This window comes from Chrysochloris asiatica, unplaced genomic scaffold (assembly GCF_000296735.1).
Source record: "Chrysochloris asiatica unplaced genomic scaffold, ChrAsi1.0 scaffold00001, whole genome shotgun sequence".
NCBI lineage: Eukaryota > Metazoa > Chordata > Mammalia > Afrosoricida > Chrysochloridae > Chrysochloris > Chrysochloris asiatica.
In genome coordinates, this window is record NW_006408519.1 from 3,828,691 (window position 1) to 3,855,954 (window position 27,264).

General features: G+C 34.6%; 1 protein-coding gene across 3 annotated transcripts in view; it reads left to right on the plus strand.

Annotated features, from left to right (window-relative positions):
• RIMS2 (regulating synaptic membrane exocytosis 2) overlaps positions 1–27,264 on the plus strand; it is a 738,459-nt gene that overhangs the window by 381,105 nt on the left and 330,090 nt on the right. For 2 of the 3 annotated variants that reach the window (XM_006830628.1, XM_006830629.1), the window contains exons 9-11: positions 12,107–12,237; positions 18,018–18,189; positions 21,015–21,168. In XM_006830628.1, the coding sequence (XP_006830691.1) occupies positions 12,107–12,237; positions 18,018–18,189; positions 21,015–21,168 (457 nt within the window). Of the gene's footprint in view, positions 1–8,199; positions 8,248–12,106; positions 12,238–18,017; positions 18,190–21,014; positions 21,169–27,264 lie in introns of all 3 variants that reach the window. The other variant, XM_006830627.1, reaches the window with a different exon arrangement.

Sequence of the window (27,264 nt, forward strand, 5' to 3'; positions counted from 1 at the left end):
ATATATTCAGCATATAGACTGAATAAGTATGGTGACACATTCCAGCCCTGCACACATATTTCCTAATGTGAAATCATTCAGTGTTCCCTTGATCTGTTTGAATTACTGCTGCTTGGTCTATGTACAGGTTCTTCATGAGCACAACAAAGACACAGAAACATTAAACAACATAATCAACCAACTTGACCTCATAGACTTATACAAGCAACAACAGCATAACAGCACAATATTTTCCAGTGAACATGGAATAGTCCCCAGAATAGACCATATGTTAGGCCACAAAACAAGCATTAATACATTTAAAAACATCAAATACTGCAAAGCATCTTTTCAGATCACAATACTATGAAATTGTTGTTGTTGTTGTTAGGTGCCATCGAGTGGGTACTGACTCCTAGTGACCCTAAGCACAACAGAACAAACACTGCCCGGTCCTGTGCAGACCTCACAGTTGTTGCTACACTTGAGCCCATTGCTGCTGCTACTGTGCCAATCCATCCAGTGTGGGAGGGGCTTCCTCTTTTTCTTTTATCCTCCACTTTGTATAATATGTCCAATGTATGAAAGACGAATTGTAGCCATCCTGGCTTCCAAGGAACACTCTGGTTGTACCTCTTCCAACACAGATCAGTTTGTACTTTTGCAAGTCCATGGTACTTGTAATATTCTCTTTCAACACCATAACTCAAATGCATCAATTTGTCTATGGTCTTCCTTATTAACTGTCCAACATGGAAAATACCATGGCTTGGGTCAGGCACTCCTTAGTCCTTTAAACTGCTGTCTTTGCTCTTGCACACTTTAAAGAGGTCTTGTGCAGCAAATTTACCTAATGCAACACTCAACAAAATAGGAATAGAGGGTGAATTCCTCAACATAATTAAGGCCATATGTACAAATCCAATAGCCAACATTACTGTTAATAAAGAGAAACTGAAAGTATTTCCTTTGCAAACAGACAAGGATGTCTTTTATAATCACTCTCATCCAATATTGTGTTGGAAGTCTTAACCAGAGCTATAAGGCAAGAAAGGAATATTAAAGTCATCCAAAATTGTAAAAATGAAGTAAAATTCTATTTGCAGATGATATGATCTTTTACATAGAAAATCCCAAAGGCTAAGTAAGAAAATTACTAGATAATAGTTTTGAAAGATTCAGCAAAGTACAGGTTACAAGATCAATGTACAAAAACCAGTTGGATTTCTTTATACTAATAAAGCCAACTGTGAATAGAAAATCAGGTAAACAATACCATGTACAATAGCCACACAAAAGATGAAATACTGAGGCATAAATCTAACCAGAACAAATGGCCTATATAAAGAAAGCTACCAGACATTACTATAAGAAACAAAAAAAAAAAAAGACTAAAAAAATGGAAGGATATAGCATGTTTATGGATAGGAAGACTAAACATTGTGAAAAAGTCAACACTACCCCAACAATCTACAGATATAATACAGTCCTAATCCAGATTCCTACATTATTCTTGAAAGACATAAAAAAAACTAATCATTTACTTCATATTTAAAGGAATGAGACCTTGGATAAACAAATGATTGCTTTAGAAAAAAGCAAAATTGCAATTAACTCCCTGACTGCAAAAACTACTGCTTAGCTTCAGTGGTCAAGCAGCTTGGAACTAGTGCATTGATATTTAGATAGATCAGTGGAACAGAGTTGAGAACCCAGGAGTAAATCCATCCACATACAATCAACTGATCTTTAACAAAGGACCAAAACACACTGAATGTGGGAGATACATTCTCTTCAACAACTGGTGCTACAAGAACTGGAAATCCATTTGCAGAAAAATGAAATAAGACCCATAGCTCATGCCATATATAAAAACAAACTCAACATGGATTGAGGACCTAAATGTACAACAATGTATAAAGATCATCAGTGAAAAAAGTAGGGACAAACATAACTAAAACCACATAAACAATAGAAGATAAAATAATCACTGGGAGGTCTTAAAAACTTAGATACTTACGTGAATCAAAAGATTTTGTCAAAAGAGTAAACAGAGATACTATAGACTTGAAAAAAGGTTTTTGCAATGGCATATTAGACAAGAGAATAATATCTAAAATTTATAGAAAACTACAGCTCCACTATAAGAAAACAACAAACAACCCAATTTAAAAATGGGCAGAGGACATGAATTGACAAGTCACCAAAGAAGTAATTCAGGTGGCCAGCAAGCATATGAAGAAATGTTTATAATCATTAGCCATTGTTGTTGTTAAACCACAGCATTAATAACAAAGTTCAAGAAAACAGAAAACATTTAAATACTCGTGAGGGTGTGGAGAGACTGGGACCTTCTTGTATTGGTTATGGAACTGAAAATGGTACAACCACGGTGAAAAATCGTGTTGTGCATCCTCAAAACATTGAAAATAGAAATACAGTGTGACTTAGCAGTCCTACTTGCGATATATCCTCAAGAATTAAGAGCTGCTGCAGGTATGTATATATATATATATATACATACACATACATACATCCTTGTTCATTGCTGTACTATTCACAATAGCAGAAAGATGGAGACAGCCTCAATAAAAAAAAACCTGTAAACAAACTTTGGTACATTCACACAGTGGAACACTATGTAACCTTGAAGGATAGTGAATTTATGAAACACCTCAAAATATTGATGAACCTGGAGGACAATATGCTGAGTGAAATTAGTCAATCAAAAAAATGGAAGCATTGTATGAGACCACTCTTGTGAAAACTCAATAAATGGTTTTCATGCTAAAAGAAACACTTTTTGGTGGTTACAAGGCATGGGACAGAAAGGAGAGTGATTACCTAGATGACTGTTGTTAAGTACTGTCCAGTAGGGTTTCCAGGGAGCAGCTGGTGGATTTGAACTGCCAACCTTGTGGTTAACAGTGCTTATCTATGTTAATTTTGGTAGCAGCACAGACAATATAAATGAAGAGGGAGCTTGTCAGAATAATGCTGAAGACAGGTGAGGAAACAGGAACGCATGCAAGAGTTATAGAGGTTAGAAGTAAATACTTTTTATGTACACAACCCTGGAGTATGTATATATGAGTAGATACATGAACAGACACACAGGCTGAACAGGTATGGGAGGGAGATTGGAAGTATACCTACAGATACATAAGGGTTTGAAAGAGGTTATTTGTACATGGGTATTTACCTTTGCTGTGAATAAACCTGTGAATGTGCTAGACAATACAGCAAGCAAAATGATGGAAATTTCCTATATATTATTAAACACCTTAAAACAATGAGTTGCTGAGCCTGGGGGCTCAGGACCATAGTCTCAGGGGACACTGCTCAGCTGGCATAGCATAGTCCACAAAGACAATGTTCTACATCTTTCTTTGGTAAGTTAAGGACTGGGATCTTAAAAGCTCATGATTGGCCATCTAAGGTGCAACTATTTGTCTCTCCATGTGCAGAAGAAAGAAGAGTGATGAAAATTTGAAAATGCTGAATCAGGATGCTAACCTCACAGTCAGCAGTTCGAAACTACCAGCTGTTCCATGGGAGAATGAGGTTTTCTGCTCCCATAAAGATTTATAGCCTCGGAAACCCTGTACAGGGTCACTATGAGTTGGAATTGACTCCACAGCACATAACAACAACAACATAATCAAATAGTCCAGTGGACCAGTGGAACATGTGAACATCAGTTTCTATGACTCTCAGGCCAGAAAAACTAGTTGCTTCCCAGCTACCATTACTAACTACTCTGAAAGGGATTGCATTAGAAGGTCCTAGATAGAGTGAGACCAATGTGGTTCAAAGCTCAAGAAAAAGAAAAGAACCTGACTTTCTGGTCAGAAATGACTGGAACAGCTTGAGACTATAGTTTTCCACCATCCTTCATGGCTGAGATGAAACTCACCCTTTTGGCCCAATTTTCATCCAAGCAGTAGAAATGTATATATAGATAACAACACCAGTAAGTTGGGCTTACCAAGGAGTAGGCAATCATTCAAGATGAAAAGGGCAACATTTACTTATGGACAGAGTTCAGGAGGGATGAGAAGAAGAAAGGCATAATGGAAATAAGACCCAGAGGGAGAAAGTGGGGAAACTGCTGTTGGTGGAGGGGATTGCAATCACTGAGATGAATCAAAGTATATGATTTGTTGAAGGTAAAATCGATGATCTTCTCCATAAACCGTCACTCAATTCACAATAAAAAGTTAAAGAAACAAAAAAGAAATATATTTTAAATTCTTATTCCAAGTCAGGCAGAGTTCTGGTCACTGAGAATACAACAGTGAACAAGATATGTATGGTCTTTACTTTAATAAAACATTCTTTTTATCTTATCCTTCAAATCCAGAAAACATAACCCAGCACCTCCCTGATGTAATATTTCTCTTCTTATTCAGTCTTATTTCTGCTGGACTGGAGATGGTTTTGTTTTGCTCTAGTAATTTAGACATTGGGAAAATGTATTTATATGTGCCACTCCTGGGAGTGAGATTAAACAAACAAACAAACACTGGAAAGCCACAAGGTATCATCTCAGTCTGTATTTTCTTCTTTGTGACCTTCAGTTATTTTTGTTATTGGTGAGACTTTACTTGGGCTGACAGTGCTGGCCTGGACCCTGACATTGCTAATGGTGATTCCTGAGATCATTTGGATAGTGTGTGAGCTGATCTTCCTAGTATATTTATATCAATTCATTGATTGATATTTTCTTGAGTAAAAAAATGCACGTAAAACAAATTTTCTGATTAAAACAAGACTTTTGAATAATAACTTTTTAAAACTATAATTTAGTCCTTTTCTTTTCATGCTTGAATTGCGCCGCTGCTTGCTTTTACGCTAGGCATAACTGTGAAAGGACCACTAATACATTTGATGAAAAAATCAGCTTGAGTTTAGGTGTATGGCACCTGAGTTATAAGAACCCTAACAGTATCAGCACTCTCTTACTTGGATTCTTTACTATTTGTGTCCTTTCATTATTTAATGATTTTATTCTTTATAGGATTGCTTTCATAATACTCTCAATATTATTTATTTAATTTGCAGTCTTTGCTTGTTTTTTTTTTGTTTTTTTTTTTTTTTGGATAGGGTATTAAGATAAGACATATTATTAGCTTTCAATTCTTTTTATGGCAGGAAAGTCTCTCAGTATTCATTCTTGATGTGGGAATCTATTATACAATTGAGTCTCATTGACCTTTATATTTTATTTCACCTCAGGGTCTGTGTCAGTTTATGGTTGTAATGTTTTCCCATGTTACTTTTTTTTCTACCTTTTCTGACTATATTTTTAGTGACTAAGTTTATAAATATTATAAATAATCCATTTTATATTAAAGGGACTAAATAAAGAATTGTTGTATATACGCTACAAAGCCTTTGAAAGTTTTAAGCTTTTTGTAGATGACAGGGGTTTTTGGTTGTTGTATTAGTTTTTTAATCTTTTGTACCTCATTACTACAACTTGTTATTCCAGTAGCATTGCATGAAAGGGATGTTCTAATGATAATAGTGCCATAATTAGTAGAAAGTAACATTAAAAATGCAAAATAAATCCGAGTTTATAATTAAAATTCTTCCTTTTTATGAAGTTTGTGTTTTTACAGATATTATCAGATTGTACATGTATAAAACAAGTGGATTAACGTAAATTATGATCTGGCATATAATACTTTACTATTCCTAACAGTTTCATTTACTAACACTGCCCAAAACAAAATCTGTTTATATAGACGAATATAGCAGAAGTTTGATTTCCAAAATATGTGAGTTGCTTGTTTGAGACAATTTTGTAAGGTAGAAGTATGTTTGTCTGAAAGGATTTATCTATTTTACATAGTATTTTTTGAAGCAGTTCCTTTGTTTTATGAATGTGTAATACTTGATTGCAAAATCTTGACTTATTCTTAATATTTTTGGTTTGAAACAGGCGAAGTTGGTAAGTGGTCAGTAGAAATAAAATCTATTTTAAAATAAGGAACCTTTGCAGTTCTTTCTTTCAACATGCCTAGTTAATTTCTGATTTTCATACGTGCCCTCTCCCATTTGCTAAGGAACTATACAACCTTTAGTAACCATTTTTTCTGGTGACGTCTCTACATAAAAAGAAAGCTTATATTTGAGATAGTCTTGATTTGGGGGAAAAGTGAAAAAGATGATTTGTATGATTGAATGATCATGTCTATATTTAAGGTCTACTTTTCTTTGGGTTTAGTACACTGGTAGTATAGTGAGTTACGGTGTTAACCATAAAGTCAGCAGTTCAAACTCACCAGCTGCTCTGCATCCTTAAAGATTTACAGCTTCGGAACCCCTAGGGAGCAGTACTAGTCTGTCCTTTAGTGTCGCTGAGTTCATTTTAAATGTATGTTTTAAATGGTGTCTATCTCATGGTAGCTGGATTGGGAAGCAGCCTTCTCAGTGTCTTTCTGTTTTCATATAGCAGTGGAAAAGTAGGAAATCTTTATTTATTTATCCTTCTTTCAATTAGACAAGAGAGCTATCTAAGAGAAATGTAAAGAATGAGATCATGGAATCTAAGTGAGAGGACAGAGTAAATGTCTTGAAATCCATTCTCAAATGCAGAGATATACAAAAGTTTTTATTTTTGATGTAACTCTTGACATGCAGTAACACAGTATATTTCAGTTCGAGTGCTTTCTTTTAGAAATTGTTTAAACATGAACTACAACAACAACAAAACCCAAGAAGTCAGCAGAGGCATTTTAAAAATTTTATTCTGAGAATTTGAAATGGAAGTAATTTTCTCCAAACAGGTCTGTTACCTGCCCTTATATTGTCTTGCTTTTTGTATGGTACGCTACCAGTGTACCAAAACCCAAAGAAAAAGTTTATCTAATTTTTTTTTATTTTTATAATGTCTCTGTGTCCTTATTTACAAATTGGAGATAATAACAACTACCTCCTATGTTTGTTAGAAGTACCATGAGACAATAAGCTTGAAAGATATGGAAAGCTATAAAGAATTATATAAGAAATGAGATATTATTTGTCACTAATATATGATGGAGGCCTGGTGTGGCGCTGTATGTTAATATGCTGGACTGCAAAGTCAGTTTGAATCACAAGGTCAGCGGTTCAAGCTCACCAGCTGCTCCTCGGAAACCGTAAACAGGTTCGCTATGGGTTGGAATGCACTCAACGGCACTTAACAACACCAATAATGTATGCGATTAGTAGTAAACAGTGTGTTTTTGAATGTTGTTAAGTGCTGTTGAATATCTTCTGACTAATAACAACCCTGTGTAGGGTTTCCAAGAGTCCTGGTGTGGTGCTGTGGGCGAATGCACTGGACTGCAGTCCAGAGTCGGTGGTTCAGGTTCACCAGCCGCTCCTTGGAAACCCTATGTACGGTCGTTATGGGTCAGAAACGACTCTTAACAGCAACAACATAGGGTTTCCAAGAATGTAAATCTTGTGGGAAGCAGAAAGCGTCATGTTTCTCCTGCAGAGTGGCTGATGTGGTCGGACTCTTGTGATCCACAGTCATCTACTTATCATGTGGACCACTGGGCTCCAGTTTTCTTGGCTGGGACATACTAAACGTCTGAAGATGGTATTAAATACTAGAACCGGGTACACATTCCTAACATATGAATCAACTAATTAACTGAGTACATTACAACATACTTTTCTCTTACTGTGGTTTTTCTTTTAAGAAACCCTAAAGTTAACCTGGTAATTTTTTATTATTTTTATTTTTGTTATGTTTAATTATTTTGGAAAAGCCACACAATTACTCTCACAGGATTTTTTTTTTTTTTTTACTAGTACCAATATAAAATGCATAGTCAAAGTTTTGAACTATCTTTGTTTCTGTGTGGTGTGTTTCAGGATAAAACCTATCATTTCTAGACCCTCTGGTATGTCTACGATATTTTTTTTTCAGAGTATATGAATCCACATATTTTTTTAATATTTAGTCTTAATTCCTTTATGTTGATTATGTTGTTTAAATCGGATTAAACTTTATCATATTTTTATACTTTTAAAGTATTTTAGCATTTTGACAAATTTAATGCATTAATTACATTGAAGAACTTACTTTAGGTAACTATTGTCCTGGAAAATGTGGACATAAGGGATAGTTGTATGTGTTTGTTTCACTTTTGGACGTTTAGTTGCAGTGTGTTGTCCTTTTGGTTTTGTTTTATTGCTTTTTTCTTTAATTTTGCTTACCAGAGCCAAAGCCTTAGTAGAAGAACAACGCCTTTTGTTCCTAGGGTTCAGGTAAAGGCCTTGTCTGCCTGACAGAAACTAAAGCTGTGTCTTAACCTTATCTGTTTGTTTTTGGAAAATGCGTAGTAGGAAAACATATTTTTGGTATATGCTCCAAACCACAATATTGACTTCTAAATCATTTTATGAACCAGCTTATACAATTATGCATGGGGATTTATAAACTGAATAAAAATTTAAAGAGACAAACTTTTTATTAATTTTATACACTGAACTGAATACTCAACCTCATAGGTTTCAGAGTGGCATTTAATGTAGATATTATGTAGATTCCACTTATATGAGGTTTACAGAAATAGCTAATTCTGTGCTACTAATAATTTCCTTTATTATTTGAAGTTTGGTGTCTCTTTAAATCATTCATTATATCACTTGTCATGTACATTCTCTTGCATTTTCCAAGCAATAACTCCTTGAGGAGATTGGCAAATATATTTGTACCTGATTTAAAATATGGATCTTATTCATATTATATATAAAGTTAAACCTTTGTAAAATACGTTACTTTGAAAGAACAAAGTAAAAATCTAAATAAGTTTTATTGGACTTATTTTATTTACATTTTGTCGTAATTTCATTTCACTTTATTGTAACGTTTGGGTACAAGTTGTTTGCCTCTTTTCATTTGGATATCCTTATATAGTAAAGTAATGTAAATATAGATTTTAAAAAGATAGTTGTAGTATGCTTCCCTGGCTTTGCTGCATGTTTTAAAAAAGTTATTTTGTTTTTAAAAATACTAATTTGTTTATATTTTTAAAAAAATAAACTTCTTCTAGTTAATACTATGCAGTGAAAATATTTGCATCTGCTGCTTGTATTCTACTTAGGAAAACGAAAAAGTTGAAATGATAATTATGTTGATATAGTTAAATGATCATGTTGATATAGTTAAATGATATCAAGATGCTTATTAGTGAAATTTAGGTGTAACGAAAGTATGGCAGGCCTAGAATTGTAGAGCTGCATTTATTAAAATTTGGGGTATCAACAGATATTGTTTAACAATTCATTTTGAAAGCACAGACAAGATATTTAGGAATGTGATAAAATGAATCTATCAATAACAGAGTCCAGTTTTGATGATGTGAAATGGATATCTACTAAAAACTTCAATGTAAGTCCTTTATTATGGAATAAAAATTAGAGCAATTGATCAAATGCCCAGTGTAAGAGTACTTATTTTTTAAAGTATGATTTTAGCCACAAAATCAATAAATTAAAATGTTCCTATTTCCTATCAAACCAATTTTGTTTCTGAATATTTGTAAAGTATAATTTAATGTAATAACATATTGTCTATTTTACAAGAAATAGATAATAGTACATGATTTTTTTGTTGTTGTTGTTCCCATGGCATAAAAAAATCTGAAAAGGATACTTGAAAAATATATCTCAATCTTAATGATTTTAAGGAAGCAAAATGTATTGCTTGAGAAGATAATAAGATCCTAGTCTCAACCCATTAAATTAACAGCAATAGTTAGCTAATACTAATTATGAGCTTTAGTCTGACAATAAAAATAATCATTATTTATGTTTCCTAAGTGGAAAAATTATTTTTAGCCTTTTAAAATATTTTTCTATTTCAGATACTTAATGTTCATGTCTTGAATCTTGGAGAAGGATTTTTAATATCATGGAAAAATTAAAGTCCTGAACTCTTTATTGCCATAAGAATCGAAGATATCATAAGAATCTCATTTTAGTCACAAAGATTAGAGGAACCGTAGAGCTCTCTAACAATGTCATGGTTTCATCTTCTATACTATGAGACACTCCTGCATTTCTTGCTTTCTTTGTTCTTCCCTCAGACTTTTTGCCAGAAAAATAGTATTTTTCCCCCTCTTATAGTAATCTGTAACTATCCTCTAGTACTTTAGGCAAGCAAATATTTAAATGGTAGTAATGTTTTTTTTTCCTGGTTACTTAGCCCTTTGTGTGCAATCCTGGTGTGGCGCTGTAGGATAAGCAAGCACTGGACTGTTTACTGCAAGGTTAATGGTTCAGACCCACTAGTTGTGCCTGGCAAACCCTATACACAGTTACTAGGAGCCTGAACTGACTCCAAGACACTTAACACCTAGGATCTTGATCTCTATGTATAAGGAAGTGATTCTCAAATGTTAATGTACATGAGAGTCTCCTGGAGGATTTGTTAAAATGCAAATGTCTATACTGCCTTCTGATTCAGTAGATAACAGGGGAACCCTCCAATTTTGTAATTTTTTATTAAATAAGCCAGGTGATACTGATATAGGGTTTTGTGAAAAACATTTTGAGAAACATCTGTCTAGGGCTTCTTTGCATTATTTTGTCTGTTTATTGCACAACAATATGTTGAGCATAAAAACTTAAAGCAACACAAAGACTAGTAATTAGAACTTTAAAAATGGGTTTTTTTTTACTATTATTTCTATAAAAGGGCTAATTTTTTGATAAAAAATATAGAAAGAAATATATAAAAATGTTTTTATATACTCTTCTGGGCCATTTTTTTTTTTGACACAGAAATATTGCTCAACTTATCACTTTATAGGATATGAAGTAAAGGACTCAAGAAAGTCATGTTGGAATTGGAACTCAAGTATTAGTATTTAATATATAACCAAGCTTGTTTCTCAAATCCCAAATTTCCAATTCTATTTCAGTTTCAGGATAGTGGTGACAAGTATACTGATTTCTGAACCAAGATAGGGAGCACAACCAGGTTGTCATGTTGTTGTTGTTGTGAAGTGCTGTTGAGTCGGGTCTGACCCATAGTGACCCTGTATAGATAGGGTTTCCGAGGAGCAGCTCCTGAGCTTGAGCTGCTGACCTTACAGTTCAGGCGGCTTTGCAGTCTGACTCATTAATCCACAGCGCCATACCAGGGTATCATAGATTCTTCAATAGTAGAATTACCTGGCTACTTATGATGGTGTGAAATCTGAGTGCCTGAGGGGAGGGAACCTGTTCTGTCAAATGAATTTAGGAGCTGAAATGTGAAGTTCCAATCCTTAACTATGGCATAGAGAAGTTATTTACATTTTCTCAGATCAAATTATATGAGAGTGCTGTGGTTCTGTAGGATAAGCACTGGACTGTTAACCACAAGGTTGGGAGTTCAAACCCACCAGCCATTCTGCAGGCGAACATGAACCTCAGAAACTCCATTCAGACTCGCTGTGAGTCGGAACCGACTCAATGTCACTTAACAAAAATACCATTGTTCTAAGGATTTGATATGTTTGCTTCACAAAAGAAAAAGAAACTGTGTCATTGTAAGAAAATCGTGTGCAAAATTAATTTATTGTAGTTTAAATACAGAGTGAAGGAGTCAGTTGACTAAAGCTACTAGTAATTACTCCTTGCCTATAATCCTTGAATGGCATTTGCTATGAAACAACATAAAACCGTTGCTTAAAAAATTCCCTGTGGATGTTATATAAATTTTCATCTTCTAAATAATTTTTGAGAATTTATTCTTAAATCAGTAATCATAGGGAACTAAGATTAACAATAGCAACTCTTGCACAAAGAAAGATGTAGAGCAATAATTGCATATAATGTCATTAGTTATGGTATTTTATGTGCATTTATTATTATATGCATGCTAGCAAGCAGTAAAATTAGGATAATCCAAAAGCCTAAAGGAGTGATCAGTCAAATTAAACTATCTGAATTAATTTTTCTATTCATTGAAGTTATTATAGTATATCCTTTTATTTTAACTAACCACAATTTACTAAGTGAAATTTATATTCTGTGCTAATATTAGTGTAAGAGACTGGGGTGGAGATTGGGATTACAAACATTATTTTATGATAGTAAATATTTGAGTTGATAAATTAATATTTTTGCTTTTCAGATAAAACTGTGGTTTGACAAGGTTGGTCACCAATTAATAGTTACAATTTTGGGAGCAAAGGATCTCCCTTCCAGGGAAGATGGGAGGCCAAGGAATCCTTATGTTAAAATTTACTTTCTACCAGATAGAAGGTAGGGATAAGAAACAAAAATAAATGTTCTTATAAAGATGTGGAAAAATGTTAATCACAGTGGATATTTCAATTCTGTACTTATTATATTTCTACAGCATGACAGATATTTTTAAAGTTTCAAATAATCATAATGCCTTCTAAGAATCAAAATAATTTGAGAGGATATATTACAGTGAAATTGTTTTAAAACATATCAAATGTTTATTAAATATATTTATTTATATTTCTTTTAGTCATGTGTGGATTCTTACTTAAAATAATCTATGTGTTTTTTTAATCAAAATAATTTAAAATTGTGTCCCTTTGAACCAAATGCTCTTTTAACAAAAACTATCAAAGTGAAAAGCTGGAAATAGCACTAAAACTCATAATTGTAATTTTTATCTCCTCTTACAAAGTGTTATTTCATTATATTCTGTAAAACTAACACATATGCTTTGTTTTTTATCAGTGCATGTCACTAAGGAAACTTTTATCACTGGGCTCAGAATCAACTTCTTCAAGCATCATTTGTTTGTGTCCACTCTAGTTGATGTATATGGCATTATTCTGCTGTGATTTAAATAGAGAAGTTAGGATTGAGAATAGTATAATAAAAATTCTCTAATAAGGAGCTCTGGTAGCGTACTGGTTACGAATCGGGCTGCGAACTGCAAGGTCAGCTGTTCGAAACTACCTGTACCGTGGGAGAAAGATGAGGCATTCTGCTCCCGTAAAGATTTACAGCCTCGGAAATCCTGTACAGGGTCGCTATGAGTCAGTACCGACTCCACAGCACATAACAACAACAATAACTCTTGACATCAAGCATGTAAAAACTCAGGAACAATTCATTAGATACCTTGGAGAGGAAGGAGGTAATAAAGGTACCCATTACCCTTTCCCTGGTTTTTCTCTATCCCTGGTTTCTAGGGCAGGGTGTTACTTAAAGTTTGGTCATTTTTTTCCTTAAATTCTAAGTGGCTGACCACAGATGTGATCTTAAATCATGTTTTGACTCCTTTTGGAACTTTGTTTTTAGTTGCTTATTCCAAGTAAATGTTCTATTATAATTTAGAACATTATATGGTGTTCAGATGTGGCACTGTAGAATAACACTGCCATAAGTTTGGCAGTTCAAACCCACTAGGGTTTGAAACCCGACATGGGGTCATTCAGAACCGACTCAATGGCACTTAACAACAACAGCAGTTCAAGTAAAATGTCATCAGGTTTGAGTTAGACGCCACAGTATTATCTGAACAACTTTCTCAGTAAAGAAAAGGACAAAAGTAAAGAAAATAGACGACTAATAAAGACCTTAACATTTCGTTTAATATGTGTTTTGGGTGAAAAGTTATAAAACAAATTCCATAGAATCTGTCAAGGTATCACAATATCAAATCATTAGAAATGGTTTACTATAAAACTTTTCTTTTAAACTTTGCTTGAAGAAAGTTGATCTCTAACAACTTAAGTGACTTTTGTAGGGCAACACGTTTTGAGAGGAAGAAGATGTTGCAAAACTCTTGCTGGTTGCCAAGAGTTGATTCTGTTAAGTCTAGCGTAAACTTTAGTTGGTTAGACTTAACAGATGTGTGGCTCTGTAGGATAAGCACTAAATTGCTAACTGCAAGATTGGTGGTTCAAGCCTACCAGTTGCTCCTTGGGTCACTGTGAGTCAGAACTGATCCCAAAGCAACAACAACAAAACTTTAGTTGAATGACAGATGTTACAGAGAAATTACTCTGCCATCTAAGTCAACCAAGCACATATGGTTTACTACTCTTACCATCCTTGGAAAGTCATAGTGAAAACCTGCAGGAAATGCTGTGTTTTCATGTAAGCGATTATGTACGCATATAACTTGTCTTTATACTCACTCAAACCTTTGAAGAGAAATACTTTGTGTGTGTGTGTTTAGAATATTAAAAGTTTTCCAAATTACTAACGTTTTATCTGGCCTAATGATCACTGTGTAGTTTTATCTTATTTTACATAATCCCGACCTTATTTCCTGAGCACATTGTATAGAACGAAAATGGGAAGGAAGCTCTTACTAACCATTCCTTTACATTTTAAATGTAGAGTCTTCATCTTTTTCAAAACAAAGAATGTGAGCATTATTTATTTTTTTGGTTTTTTTTTTCCCTCTTAGCTGATTTCCCAGATGAATTTCCTTGTTAATTATCAGGAACTTAAAAATATTTAGATGCATTAGATAGCTTAATTTGTCCATTGGGTTGTGTCAGGGTTTTGTCTTTAACAGAGTAAAGTATTCTATGGTTAATTCAGAAACTGTCATCTCAAAATATTGCCCTTTGTACACTTGAATGCAAATTTATTTATATTTTCAGTATGAATTATTCCATTTAATTTCATTTTCATTGACAGTTTTTTTTTTTTCTGGAAGAAAAAGTACTTGGCAGGGTAAACACAAGAAAACAAGGAGTAACTTTTGATTGATAAGAATTCCTAGAGAGGAAAGTGAGGCTATATTAAAGAAAGATAGCTTAGAAAGTTAAGTCATTTGAAAAATTACTTATTGTGTAATATGGAGTCCTACTTGGTGCTGCAGTATCATACACTGGACCACAAGGTCAGTTTAAACTACAAGGTCAGCAGTTCAAACACACCATCTGCTTCTCAGAAACCCTAAACAGAGCTGATTAGGCACTTAACAACAACAACAACATAATGTGCTCTTAAGGAGCCCTGGTAGCACTATAGGATAAGAACTTGACTGATAACCAACCACAAGGTCAGCAGTTCAAACCCTCCAGCCATTCCATGGGAGAAAGATGAAGCGTTCTGCTCCTGTAAAGATTTGCAGCCCAGAAACCCTGTACATGGTCACTATAAGTCGGAACTGACTTGGTGGCACATAGCCACCAAAGGAACCCTGGTTAGCACTATAGGATAAACACTGGACTGCCAACCAGAAGTCAGCAGTTTTTTACCAGCTGCTCCATGGGAGAAAGATGTGGCTTTCTGCTCTTGTAGATCAAAGCCTCAGACACCCTGTACAAGGCCACTATCAAGGTCACTATGAGTGAAAACCGATTCAGTGTCAATGGGATAATATATTCTAATGTGCTCTATATTCTAAAAAATAACTGGGCTTTCTGTGTATTTTTTTTTTTTATATCTGGAGATAGATTTGATTGCTAGTCTAAGAAGAACAACAACATTTAAAATATATTTCTTTATTTGCTAATTTGACTGAAAACATTCTCCTTGCTATTACTAAATTAAATTAAATGGAGACCTAGATTTTGAGTCAACAGAAAGTATCAATAATATATAAAATTTAATATATATGCTCTGGAAATGTAACTCTTGATTACTCTAGTCAAATCTATGTTAAGCATTAAACCCTAGCTCTAGTAGAAGAAGCAGTGTTAAAGTTGCCACAAATGAGATACTCTACCTCTTCCTTACTTTTTTCTTCCCTTCTTAGAGTTGTGCTGTGCTGAGAGAATTTTGGGCAGTTAATACTGGTCCAATTAGAGTTCCTTGTCTGTACACTTCTTACTTTAAATAAGGCAAAATAAGAGGGAACCCTGGTCATGTAGTGACTTGTGAGTTGAGCTGCTAACCGCAAGGTCAGCAGTTCGAATCTGACAGTATCTCGGCAAGAGAGAGATGAGGCTTTCTGCTCCCAGAAAGACTTTTAGCTTCAGAAACCCTAAACAGGATCACTATGTGTAGAACTGACTCAACAGCGTACAACCATGTATCACCACCTGCTAAATAAGAGTGTCCAGTGATATCCAGTAGGCTTTATCAAACTGGTTAAGGGGAAGATAGCTTAAATTTCCCTTCCCTAGATGATTGCATTTATTCTGTTTAGCCATTGATCCTTTCAAATAAGTTAGGGAAGTGATCTCCAAAACACAATAGGTAGAACCTAGAGGATGTTTGGAGCAATACACAGGGTTTCATGAAGAAATATTAAAATTTATTATTTATCTTTAATGTCCATATAGTCCTGGTGTGGTGCTGTGGGTTAATGTGCCAGACTGCAAAGCTGTTTGAACTACAGGGTCAGTGGTTCAAGCTCACCAGTCGTTCCTTGAAAACCCTATACAGGGTCGCTATGGATTGGAACCAATTTGACAGCGGCACTTAACAACAACAACATATATATATATATTATATATATATATATATATATATCCCCCCAAAATAACAATTGGCCCTTTAACAATGTGGGGGCTAGGGCCACATTTGAAAATCTGCATATGACTTTCAACTCCCAAAAAACTTAACTATTGACTACCAAAAACCAGCCTATTGTTGACTGGAAGCCTTAGCCATTACTTAAACAGTCAACATATATTTTGTATGATATATGTATTACATACTGCACTCACATAAAAGCTGCATTTTTTGTACAAGATAAAAGGGTATTTTGCAAAGAGTGCACGATTTTTGCACCTGTTGGTGTAGTTGCAGTCACAGCTTCATTAATTTCCTTTTCAATCTTTCTTTCTTTCTTTTTTTTACAGTGGACTTTATACTAGGTTCATTTATCTTGAAACAGTGGGCAACTGCAGCTGCAAGCCTCAATCTCAAGTATATATCAACTTATTCATGTTGTGTCTTGACTTTGCTTCTTGAGAGCACTTCCAGAATCAGTAGTGGCACTTCATAAGAGTCCTGTGGTGTTTTTCATGGTTATGACATTACACCAAACACAATGAAAAGCACTCAAGAAACACGAGCGATCACTTTTGACTGCAATATGCAATTTTCTGAAGATCAGATGATGATCGTTTCACATGACGTTTTTGTTTGGTTTTTGAAAGTCCATATATAAGTGAATCCATGCAGTTCAAACCCATGTTGTTCCAGGGTCAACTGTACATAATATATTAGTATGCAGTGTATTAATAAATACATATACATCATTAATAAATGTGCACGTAGTACATAGTCCAGAACACTTACTGATAAAAATGTGCAGTTTTAAAAAAGGACAGAAATCTGGGAGTCTGAAGTCTCATCTGTTAGTATGGCTAGTTTGCATTTCCAACCCATATTATAGTAACTATTTCACATAGAAGTAATTTTATAATGATTTTAAGGATATGATAAATATTAAATGAACAAATACCTATTTCTTTTGTGTAATAAAGTAATTTGATAAAATGTGAATTATAGTTGCTCATTAGCTATTATATAGATATGAAGTTGTGAACTGCACAATTTACTAGACATTTTGTAGAAGAAGTCTTCTGTAAGTTAAGTAAATAGTATAAAAACCCACTGCCTTATAGTTGATTCCAGATGGAGCTGCTCCTTTGGGTTTCTGAGACTATAAATCTTTATAAAAGCAAAGACCCTCATCTTTCTCCCTCGGGACAGATGGTGGGTTTGACTGCTGACATTATGGTTAGCCCCTCAACTTGTAAACTTGTAACCTACTGCACCACCAGGGGTCCTAGTGAACAGTGTATATATAAATAATATTATTCATCAGTTGCCATTTTAAAGGTTTCCGATGTTGACTTAATATTTTCAAGTCATGTTTTATTTAGATGTTGAGAAAGACTGACGTTTTCAATTGGAATAATTAGACTTGCTTCTGTACTGCTATTATGAAGACACTTATAAATTATGATATAATTATATATCCATTTCAATACTGATTTTAAAGATTATAATACTTCTAATGTTATCGTAAATTTCTAAAATGTCATTTGACTTCTTTCTTGAGATATCTACAATGAATAAAACTTAGTGTTAAACTCATTTATATAACTTCATACACTTCTTTAAAATTTTTTTCATAGTGATAAGAACAAGAGAAGAACTAAGACAGTAAAGAAGGCATTGGAACCCAAATGGAATCAAACATTCATTTATTCTCCAGTCCACCGAAGAGAATTTCGAGAACGAATGCTAGAGATTACTCTTTGGGATCAAGCTCGAGTTCGAGAGGAGGAAAGTGAATTCTTAGGAGAGGTATCTGGAATTGTTTTATAGCTTATCTGATTTATGCTGTCCTAGATACTTTCATTTATTATTAGCCTTAACATTTCATATTTTCAGTACCTAAAAAGAGTAAGCATATTTAGGATTTTAACTACCACTTTAAAGTAGACCTTGTTGATGCCATACAAAAGAGTGGTTCTAAATACTCTCAAAAATTTTACATGTTTATTCTTATTGCAGAAATCCCGGCATTGACTCATGAAAGATTAGTTTGTGTTTCGCAAATAGATGGTTTTGTTGATTTTATTGTGTAAATCATGTTAGTTTACTGAACCAAGAAAATCAAATCAAAGCAGTGCCTTGGAGCAGATTCCAATTTATAGCAGCACTATAGATTAGAGTAGAACTGCCTCGTAGGGATTTCAATGCTGTACATTTTCACAGAAGTAGATTACCACATCTGTCTCTTGCTGAGGTGACCAATAAACAATATCATGATAAACAAAGAAAAGATTGAAATCATCAAGAATTTCATTGTACTTGGATCCACAAACAGTGGTTATAAAAGCAGCAGTCAAGAAATCAAATACATACTGCATTTGGCAAATCTGCTGCAAAAGAAATCTCTTTAAATTTTCAAAGAACAAAGATGCAGTTTAAAGACTAATAATTAGTATGCCTGACCCAAACCATGATATTTTTCAATCACCTGATATGCATATGAAACTTAGACAGTGAATAAGGAAGACAGTAGAATAGCTGAAGCATTTGAATTATAGTTTTGGAGAAGAATATTAAAAGTACCATGGACTGCCAGAAGAACAAACAAATCTGTGTTGAAAGAAGTACAATCAGAATGCTCTTTAGAAGCAAGAATGATGTCATCTCACATAAAGTACAAATAATATCAGAAGGGACCAGTCCCTTGAAAAGGTTATCATGCTTGGTAGTAGAAGATCAGAAAAAAAGAGGAGACCCTCAACGAGATAGAGTGACACAGTTGCAGCGCAATGGGCTCAAATACACCAATTGTGAAGATGGCACCAAACCAAGCAGTGCTTTGTTATGTTGTACATAGGGTTGTATGACTTGGAACCATCTGGATGGCACCTAACAACAATGAGATTTCCTCCAATTCTGATGCCACATTTTTCTTCAAATAGTCCAACTTCTAGGATTATTTCCTCAGTGTACAGATCTACTAAATGTGGTGAAAGGTTGCTACCCTGACACACTCCTTCTGTGGTTTCAATCCATGCAGCATCCATTTGTTCTGTTTGAATAACTGCTTTTTGGTTTATGTACAAGTTCCACATGAGTACAATTAAGTATTCTGGGATTTTCGTTCTTCATAATATTATCCATAATTTGTTATGATCCACATTGTTGAATGCCTTTGCATATTGAATGCAAAGATAAGCATTTTTCTGGTATTCTCTGATTTCAGCCAAGATTTATCTGACATCAGTCATGATATCCCTTATTCCACATCCACTTCTGAATCTGGCTTGCATTGCTGACAGTTCCCATTTGCTGTACAGCTACAACTGTTTTTGAATGATCTTCAGCAAAATTTTACTTGCGTGTGGTATTAATGATGTTATTTGGTAACAGTCTCATTCTATTGGTTCATCTTTCTTTAGAATGGCACACACATTGCCATTTTCTAGCTGGCTGGCCAAATTACTGTCTTCAAGATTTCTTGGTGTAGATGAATGAACACATCCAGAATTGCATATGCTTGTTATTATATCTCAGTTGGTGTTCTGTCAATTCCTGGAGCCTTATTTTTGGCCAGTGCTTTCAGTTTTGCTTCAATGTCTTTCTTCAATACCATTGGTTCTTTTTCATATGTTATCTCCTGAAAGGTCTAAACAGCAGCCAATTAATTTTGATGCAGTCACACCATGTATTCGTTCCATCTGATTTTGAGAATTGCTGCATCATTCAATATTTTGCTCATAGAATCCTTCACTATTGCAAACGGAGGCCTGAGTTTTTTCAAAATGTTCATTTTGCTCTTCCTATTTGGTTTTCTTACTCCACATCTTTGCATTTTCATTATAATACTTTGTTGTCTTGAACCGGCCTCTGAAATCTTCTGTTCAGCTCTTTTATTTCATCATTTCTTCTATTTGCTTTAGCTACTCCACATTCAAGAGCAAGTTTCAAACTCTCCTTTGACATCGTTTTGATCTTTGATTTCTTTCCTGCTTTTTAATGACCTTTTGCTATTTTCATGTATGATGTCCTTGATGTCATCTCAAAATTCATCTGCTCTTTGAGCATTAGTGTTCAATATGCTAAACAGTCTCTAAATTCAGATGGCTTTTGCTCAAGGTCCTTTTGGCTGTTTTAAATTAATTAATGTAATTTAATATGGTTTATCATAGGACCTAGTAATTCCACTCCTAAGCATGTACTTTAGAGAACTGATAGCAAGGATGCAAAGATACTTGAATGTCAGTTTGCACTGTAAAACTATTCACAAAAGCCAAAGGGTGGGAAACAGTCTTTTATGTCTGACTTAGAAAATAATTTTTAAATGATCAATTCATATACACATAGTTATTATTGTAGACTTTTTAAATTATTGTTGTATCTGTAGTGGTAAATTTAACAGCCTGTAGAAGTCAAGGATTTCCAAAATTAATGTCTCTGATATTTAAAACAATGTAATTAGTAAAATCTTAACAAGCATTTCTGTTTTATCTAAATACTGACATTTTTGCAATATATAATATTATATAACATCACTACTGTCATATTATGATTATTTTTAAGAGTTATAACACCATTTAAGAGAATTTTCTTATATTGCTGATATAACAGTGCTTTGTCTTTTGGGTTTATAGATTTTAATTGAATTAGAGACAGCATTATTAGATGATGAGCCACATTGGTACAAACTTCAGACCCATGATGTCTCTTCATTGCCACTCCCCCACCCTTCTCCGTATTTGCCTCGGCGACAGCTGCATGGAGAGAGCCCAACACGAAGGTTACAAAGTAAGTTTTCCATAATATTTAATCACATCCATAATGAACTTTTCTAATTCTGAATGATAAATGTGACACAGAATTTCAAGAAGCCCTACTGAATATTGACGATCATCGATTAGTGTTTTTGTAGCTATTATGGATACTTTTGAATTGTTTAGTAACTAAAATGAAGTTATATCAGTATCGTTCATTCTTCATAAAATAATAAAGTGCTTTACGATTACATTTTGGGTGGTATGACTTCAAATGAAGCCCTTATGTTTTAATTTTACCTTAAAATCTGATGCTTAGAAATGAGAAAGCTAATAGAGTCTTATCATAGATACTTAAGATGATGATTTACATCTTTATTATCCCCAGTATTTTATGAGTATGTTGTTGTTGTTGTTAAGTGCCATTGAGTCGATCCTGACCCATAGCGACCCTGTACAGGGTTTCTGAGGAACGGCTGGTGAGCCTGAACCGCCGAACCTGCAGTTCAAACGGCTTGCAGAATATATAGGATGGCAAATACAGCAAATCAGTTGAAACCATGAGCTTCAATCTTAGACTGACCTGAATTTAAAATTTGCTTTTCTCTCCTAAGACATGTATGACTTAAGGCACATCATCTCTTTATGCCTCAGTTTCCTTATTTATAAAATAGAAATAGTAATGCCTATATAACAGGGTGGTTGTAAAGTATTTAAAGAATATTAATATGTTGTTGTTATTTTCAGCTTTTATATTTACTCTGAATTGTATGCAATCCAAAGTATAAAGTAGAATTAAGTCAATCCAGAGACTCTTTAAAGAAACTCTGAAATACTATCTATTTTAAACTTGGAAAGTTGGCTCTTTGTCCTCACAACTCAGATTTTATTTTTTTCCAGATAAATTTATTATTAAAAGGAGAGAGGTAGGTAGAGTCTTACTGCTTTCAGATGGTATTCATGGCATAGTTTTATTTTCATATTCTATGTATATTCTAGATTCAGCAACATTTTTGTTAAGTTTTAGTGGACTTGAGGAATAAGTGACTTTGGCTAAATTTCAGCAGTAGAATTTTCTAAGCATGGATTCGCCAGCTTATTTATTAGCTACGGGAATTGTGCATGGCATGACAAAAAGTAGCTATTTTTTATATGAATTATACCCTTTCTGCTGAATAGGGGTCAAAGTTATTTACCAGCTTGCTTAAAAAACATGATGTTAGAGTCAAGGATTGGTCATACAGGATTTTTAGTTATTCAAAGGAAAGTTTAGAAAATATCTTTATTCACTTATAAAATAATCTCTTGAAAGACAAGTTTTTCCCCACTAGATACTCTCTTGCACTTTTTAAATTGAACACTTATTCTACAGCACTCTTCTCAGAGTAAACACTCACCCACTCCTATCTGCAAATACCAAGTGGAAATGATAGAAATTGCAAAGTGTCTGTCTACTACTTCTGGCTACACTATATTACCTCAATCATAATTTAGAACAATAGCTATATGAAGGCTGCTAATACAATCTTTTATGTACTAATTCTCACAACTTCAGGTGTGTATGCTACTAATGGTAACCACTTTTTATTAACTATGGGAATTGTACTTGGCATGTTGTTAAGTGGCGTTGAGCCAGTTTTGACTCATAGTGATCTTACATAGGGTTTCTGAGGAACAATTGGTGACTTTGAACCATCAACCTTGCAGTTCAAACTGACATTTCAGTCCAGTGCATTATCCTGCAGTGCCACACCAGGAGTCCATGTTAACTACTGTTGTTAAGTGCCATCAAGTCACTTCTGACCTATAGTGACCCTGTAGAATGTTTCCAAGGAGTGGCTGGTGAGCTTGAACCGCCAACTTTTCAGTTCAAATCGACTTTGCAGTCCAGTGCATTAACCCACAGCACCACATCAGGGCTCCACTGGTGGTGGTGGTTATGTGCCATGGAGTTGGTTCCGACTCATAGCAACCCTGTACAGGGTTTCCGAGGCTGGAAATCTTTTCGGGAGCAGAACATCTCATCTTTCTCCTGCGGAGCAGCTGGTAGTTTCGAACTGCTGACCGTGCGGTTCGCAGCCCAATTCGTAACCAGTATGCTACCAGAGCTCCTTCAGGGCTCCACTAGTGGCTGCTAATTGAAAAGCTGGTGGCTCAAATCAATCAGCTGTACCACAGGTGAAAAATAGGCTTCTTTAAAGATTTACAGCTATGGAAACATTATGGGGCTGTTCTATTCTGTTCTCTAGGGTTGCTATGATTTGAAATTTTACTCAAAGGCAAGGACTGCTGGTAGCGTAGTGGTTACGAATCGGGCTGCTAACCTCAAGGTCAGCAGTTCAAAACTACCAGCTGTTCTGTGGGAGAAAGAAGAGGCTTTCTGCTCCTATAAAGATTTACAGCCTCAGAAACCCTGTACAGGGTCACTATGAGTTGGAACCGACTCCACAGCACATAAACACCACCATTCAAAGGTAGTGAGTTACAGCTAACTAGCATTGCCTTTTCTTATAGAATTGGACTTTTCTCCACTTATCCTACTAGTTATTGCAGTTGTTGTTGTTGTTGTTAAGTGCCTTCGAGTCGGTTCCGACCCATAGCGACCCTGTACAGGGTTTCCGAGGGTGTAAATCTTTACAGGAGTAGAAAGCCTCATCTTTCTCCCGCGGAGCGGCTGGTAGTTTCGAACCGCTGACCTTAAGGTTCGCAGCCCGATTCGTAACCACTACGCTACCAGAGCTCCTTATTAGGAGTATATATAAAGATCCTGGTGTGGCACTGTGGGTTAATGCACCAGGCTGCAAAGCTGTTTGAACTGCAAGGTCGGCGGTTCAAGCTCACCAGCTGCTCCTCAGAAACCCTATACAGCGTCGCTGTGGGTTGGAACCGACTCGACGACACTTAACAACAACAATAAAGATCCTCAATCCCTAAAACTCTTAAATCTGCCTACAGTTCCCTTTTTTTTTCCCCTCTTCTTAACTACTTCTCATTGTTAAGTGCCATTGGATCAGTTCTAACTCACAGTGACCTCTTACAGGGTTTCCAAGGAGTGGCTGATGAGTTTGAGCTGCCAACCTGGTGGTTAGTATGTCAGTGCTTATCCTACAGCACTGCACCAGGAACAAAATGAGGAGCTATAAGGATAGAGTAGTTCCTAGTTAGCTGTATATGTCATGGATTTTCAGGCAATTAATTTAATCAGTTTTGTAGCTGTTAGTATATTTTTCATCCCAAAGTTGGCTCCTTTGTTACTTGATCATTAATAGTACTAAATTTTCTCATGGGTAATATAATGATTTCATGCTGCACCCTGTCAATCTTGTCACCGTGCTGTGGAATTGGTTCTGCATAGGGTTTCCAAGGCTGTAAATCTTTACGGGAGCAGAATGCCTCATCTTTCTCCCGTGGAAATGACTGGTAGTTTCAAACTGGTGACTTTAAGGTTAGCAGCCTGACTCGTAGCTACTAAGCTACCAGAGCATTAAAGAAAGAAATAAAGACTGGGAAAATACTTCAGAATAGAGAGAATATCAAAAATCTTTGGCTAAGGGTATATTGCTTATTGTTGTTGTTGTTAAGTGCTGTCAAATCAATTTTGACTCATAGTGACCCTGTATAATCCTGTGTACAGGTTTTTGAGGAGCAGCTGGTGGATCTAAGCCGTCAACCTTGTGCTTCAAACTTACCTTTCCGTCCAGCACATTATCCTGCAGCACCACACCAGGACTCCATATTCTTTATTAATGACAGATATAAGTCAAGACATGAAGAAATAGATTTGTTATTATTAAAGATTATCAATGACAAGATCTTCCCTTAAGATTTTTCTCTATGAAAAGGATGGATATTATGTTAATTTATTAGTATATTTCATATTGTCAGGACTCCTGGTGTGGCGCCAGGATTAGCACTGGGCTGAGAACCACAGGGTCAACAGTTCAAACGTACCAGCTGCTCCATACAGAGTCGCTATGACTTAAAACCTTCTCCAGGGCACTTAAAAACAGCACAATGTCAAGCTTGGAAATTCATTTCCTCAGGCTATGAGCCTCACACAGACTCTGAGCTCATGGAATGTAAATTGATAAAGATATATCAAATATGTTATAGTTCTTATCTTTCCACTCCTAATTTCCAATTTTAAATTTGTAGATTCAGATGATTCAAAGAAGTACTTTGTGGACATAAGTAATCTAAGATTCATAATAAAATTTAAAGAAATATTTTTAAATCATTCTAAAATAGTGTTTCATATATTATATAGTTAACATAAATACTTTACAAAATTGTCTTGAGATCCAAGTCTAGGCAACTTTGATGATAACTTTATTGAATAGTTTTTGTAATAAAGGGTTTACCAACAGTATTTTTTCATGTGACTAAATGAGACTGTTCTATGTTTTACAACATCTGTAGAAATGGCAGCGGTGTAGGATAAGAATTGGATTGTTACCAAGTTGATGGCTCGAAACCACCACTTGTGGTTTTGAAACCATATACAGGATCACCACGAGTCAGAACTAACTCAATGGCGCTAAACAACTACAGCCTAGAAATGGCCACAGGCTCATTACTTCAAAGCCTGAGAGAAAGCAGACTATGAGAAATTCAAAGTTTAATGGAAAGTAACATTTCCTAAAACTATTGTATTTCTTCTTGTTGCTCATATCCACTTCCATTCAAATGTTTTTATTTCGACCTTATCAAACCAGGAGAGGAGCAGATAATATTTCAATTGAGCATTTAAAACAGTATAAGGAAGACAAGCTATGTGTTCAGATAACTGAAGTATCTTCTTTTTAAAATGCCAAACATTTCACATGTTCACACAAATTTTAATTTGATAGTGAGAAATTTTATTTGTTATTTTAGTGGAACATAAAGCACTTGCTTTGGAAAATGCGTTGTGATGTTTAAGATTTTATTGTTATGTATTCTTTATTGTTTCATAGTTAAAATTATAAAATATCTTAAGGAAAAGTCTCCCATTAGCATGGTAGAAGTTAATTAAACATTTGTTTACTACTTAAATTCTTATTAACCACTGCCATCACAATTTAAATTATATTTATTATTTCCTTTACTGTGTTTCCTTAGGTTTAATTTGTTCTTTTTTTCCACTTCTTCAGAAGGATACTTAGATAATTTTAATGTGGTGCCTTCAGTCACATGGGATTATTTAGGAGTGTATTTAGTTTCTAAAATCTTGGAATTTTTTAGATTTTTTTAATTGGTATTTATTTGTTAGTCTAATCCCCATCTTGTCAGAAAATGTACTCTGATTAGCTTAGAATGTTTAAAATTGTTTAATGTTTGCTTCATGGATTTACATGATAGATTTTGGTAAAAGCTCTTGATAAAAATGCTGTTCTATTTCTACATATGTGAAATTCATTAATTTTGTTTTTCAAATGGTGTGTCTTTGCTGACTTTTGGTCTGATTAGCCTGTCAGTTATTGAGAGAAGTTGTTGAAGTCTCTATTTCTGATTGTGGACCTCTTTTTTCCTTTAAGTTTTGCCAATGTTTGCCTTACATGTTTTGAAACCAAGTTGATAGGTGCATACAAATTGAGATTTTTGTTTTCCAGTAGATTGAATAAATTAGTATTGCATAATGCCCTCGTTATCTTTAGAAATATATTCTTTCTCATGGCCTGCTTTGTCTGATGCTTCTATGGCTTTCTGCTCCCACAAAGAGTACAGCCTCAGAAACCCTGTTATGGGGTCACTATGAGTCAGAACTGACTGGGCAGTACTTAACAACTATTGCTTTAACTGCTTTATTTTGGTTTATATTTGCATGGTATATATTCCTTAATCCTTATACGTTTCATCTTTGACTTCTTATATTTATGGTTTGTCTCTCTCTTTTTTTTTTTTTTAAGTTTTTATTGTGAATTGAATGAACGTTTACAGAGCAGATCATCAGTTTTATGTTCAACAGATCATATACTTTACTTCATTACAATGATTATAATCCCCTCCATGTACCATCAGTTAACAGTATTTCACTCTATTCATTTCAGCTCTTTTTTATTTTTTATTTTTAAAGCACTTCAGCATATATAATAATTTACCCCACTATATAAGAGTTCCAACACCAACTCATGAGTCCTCTTGACCCGGT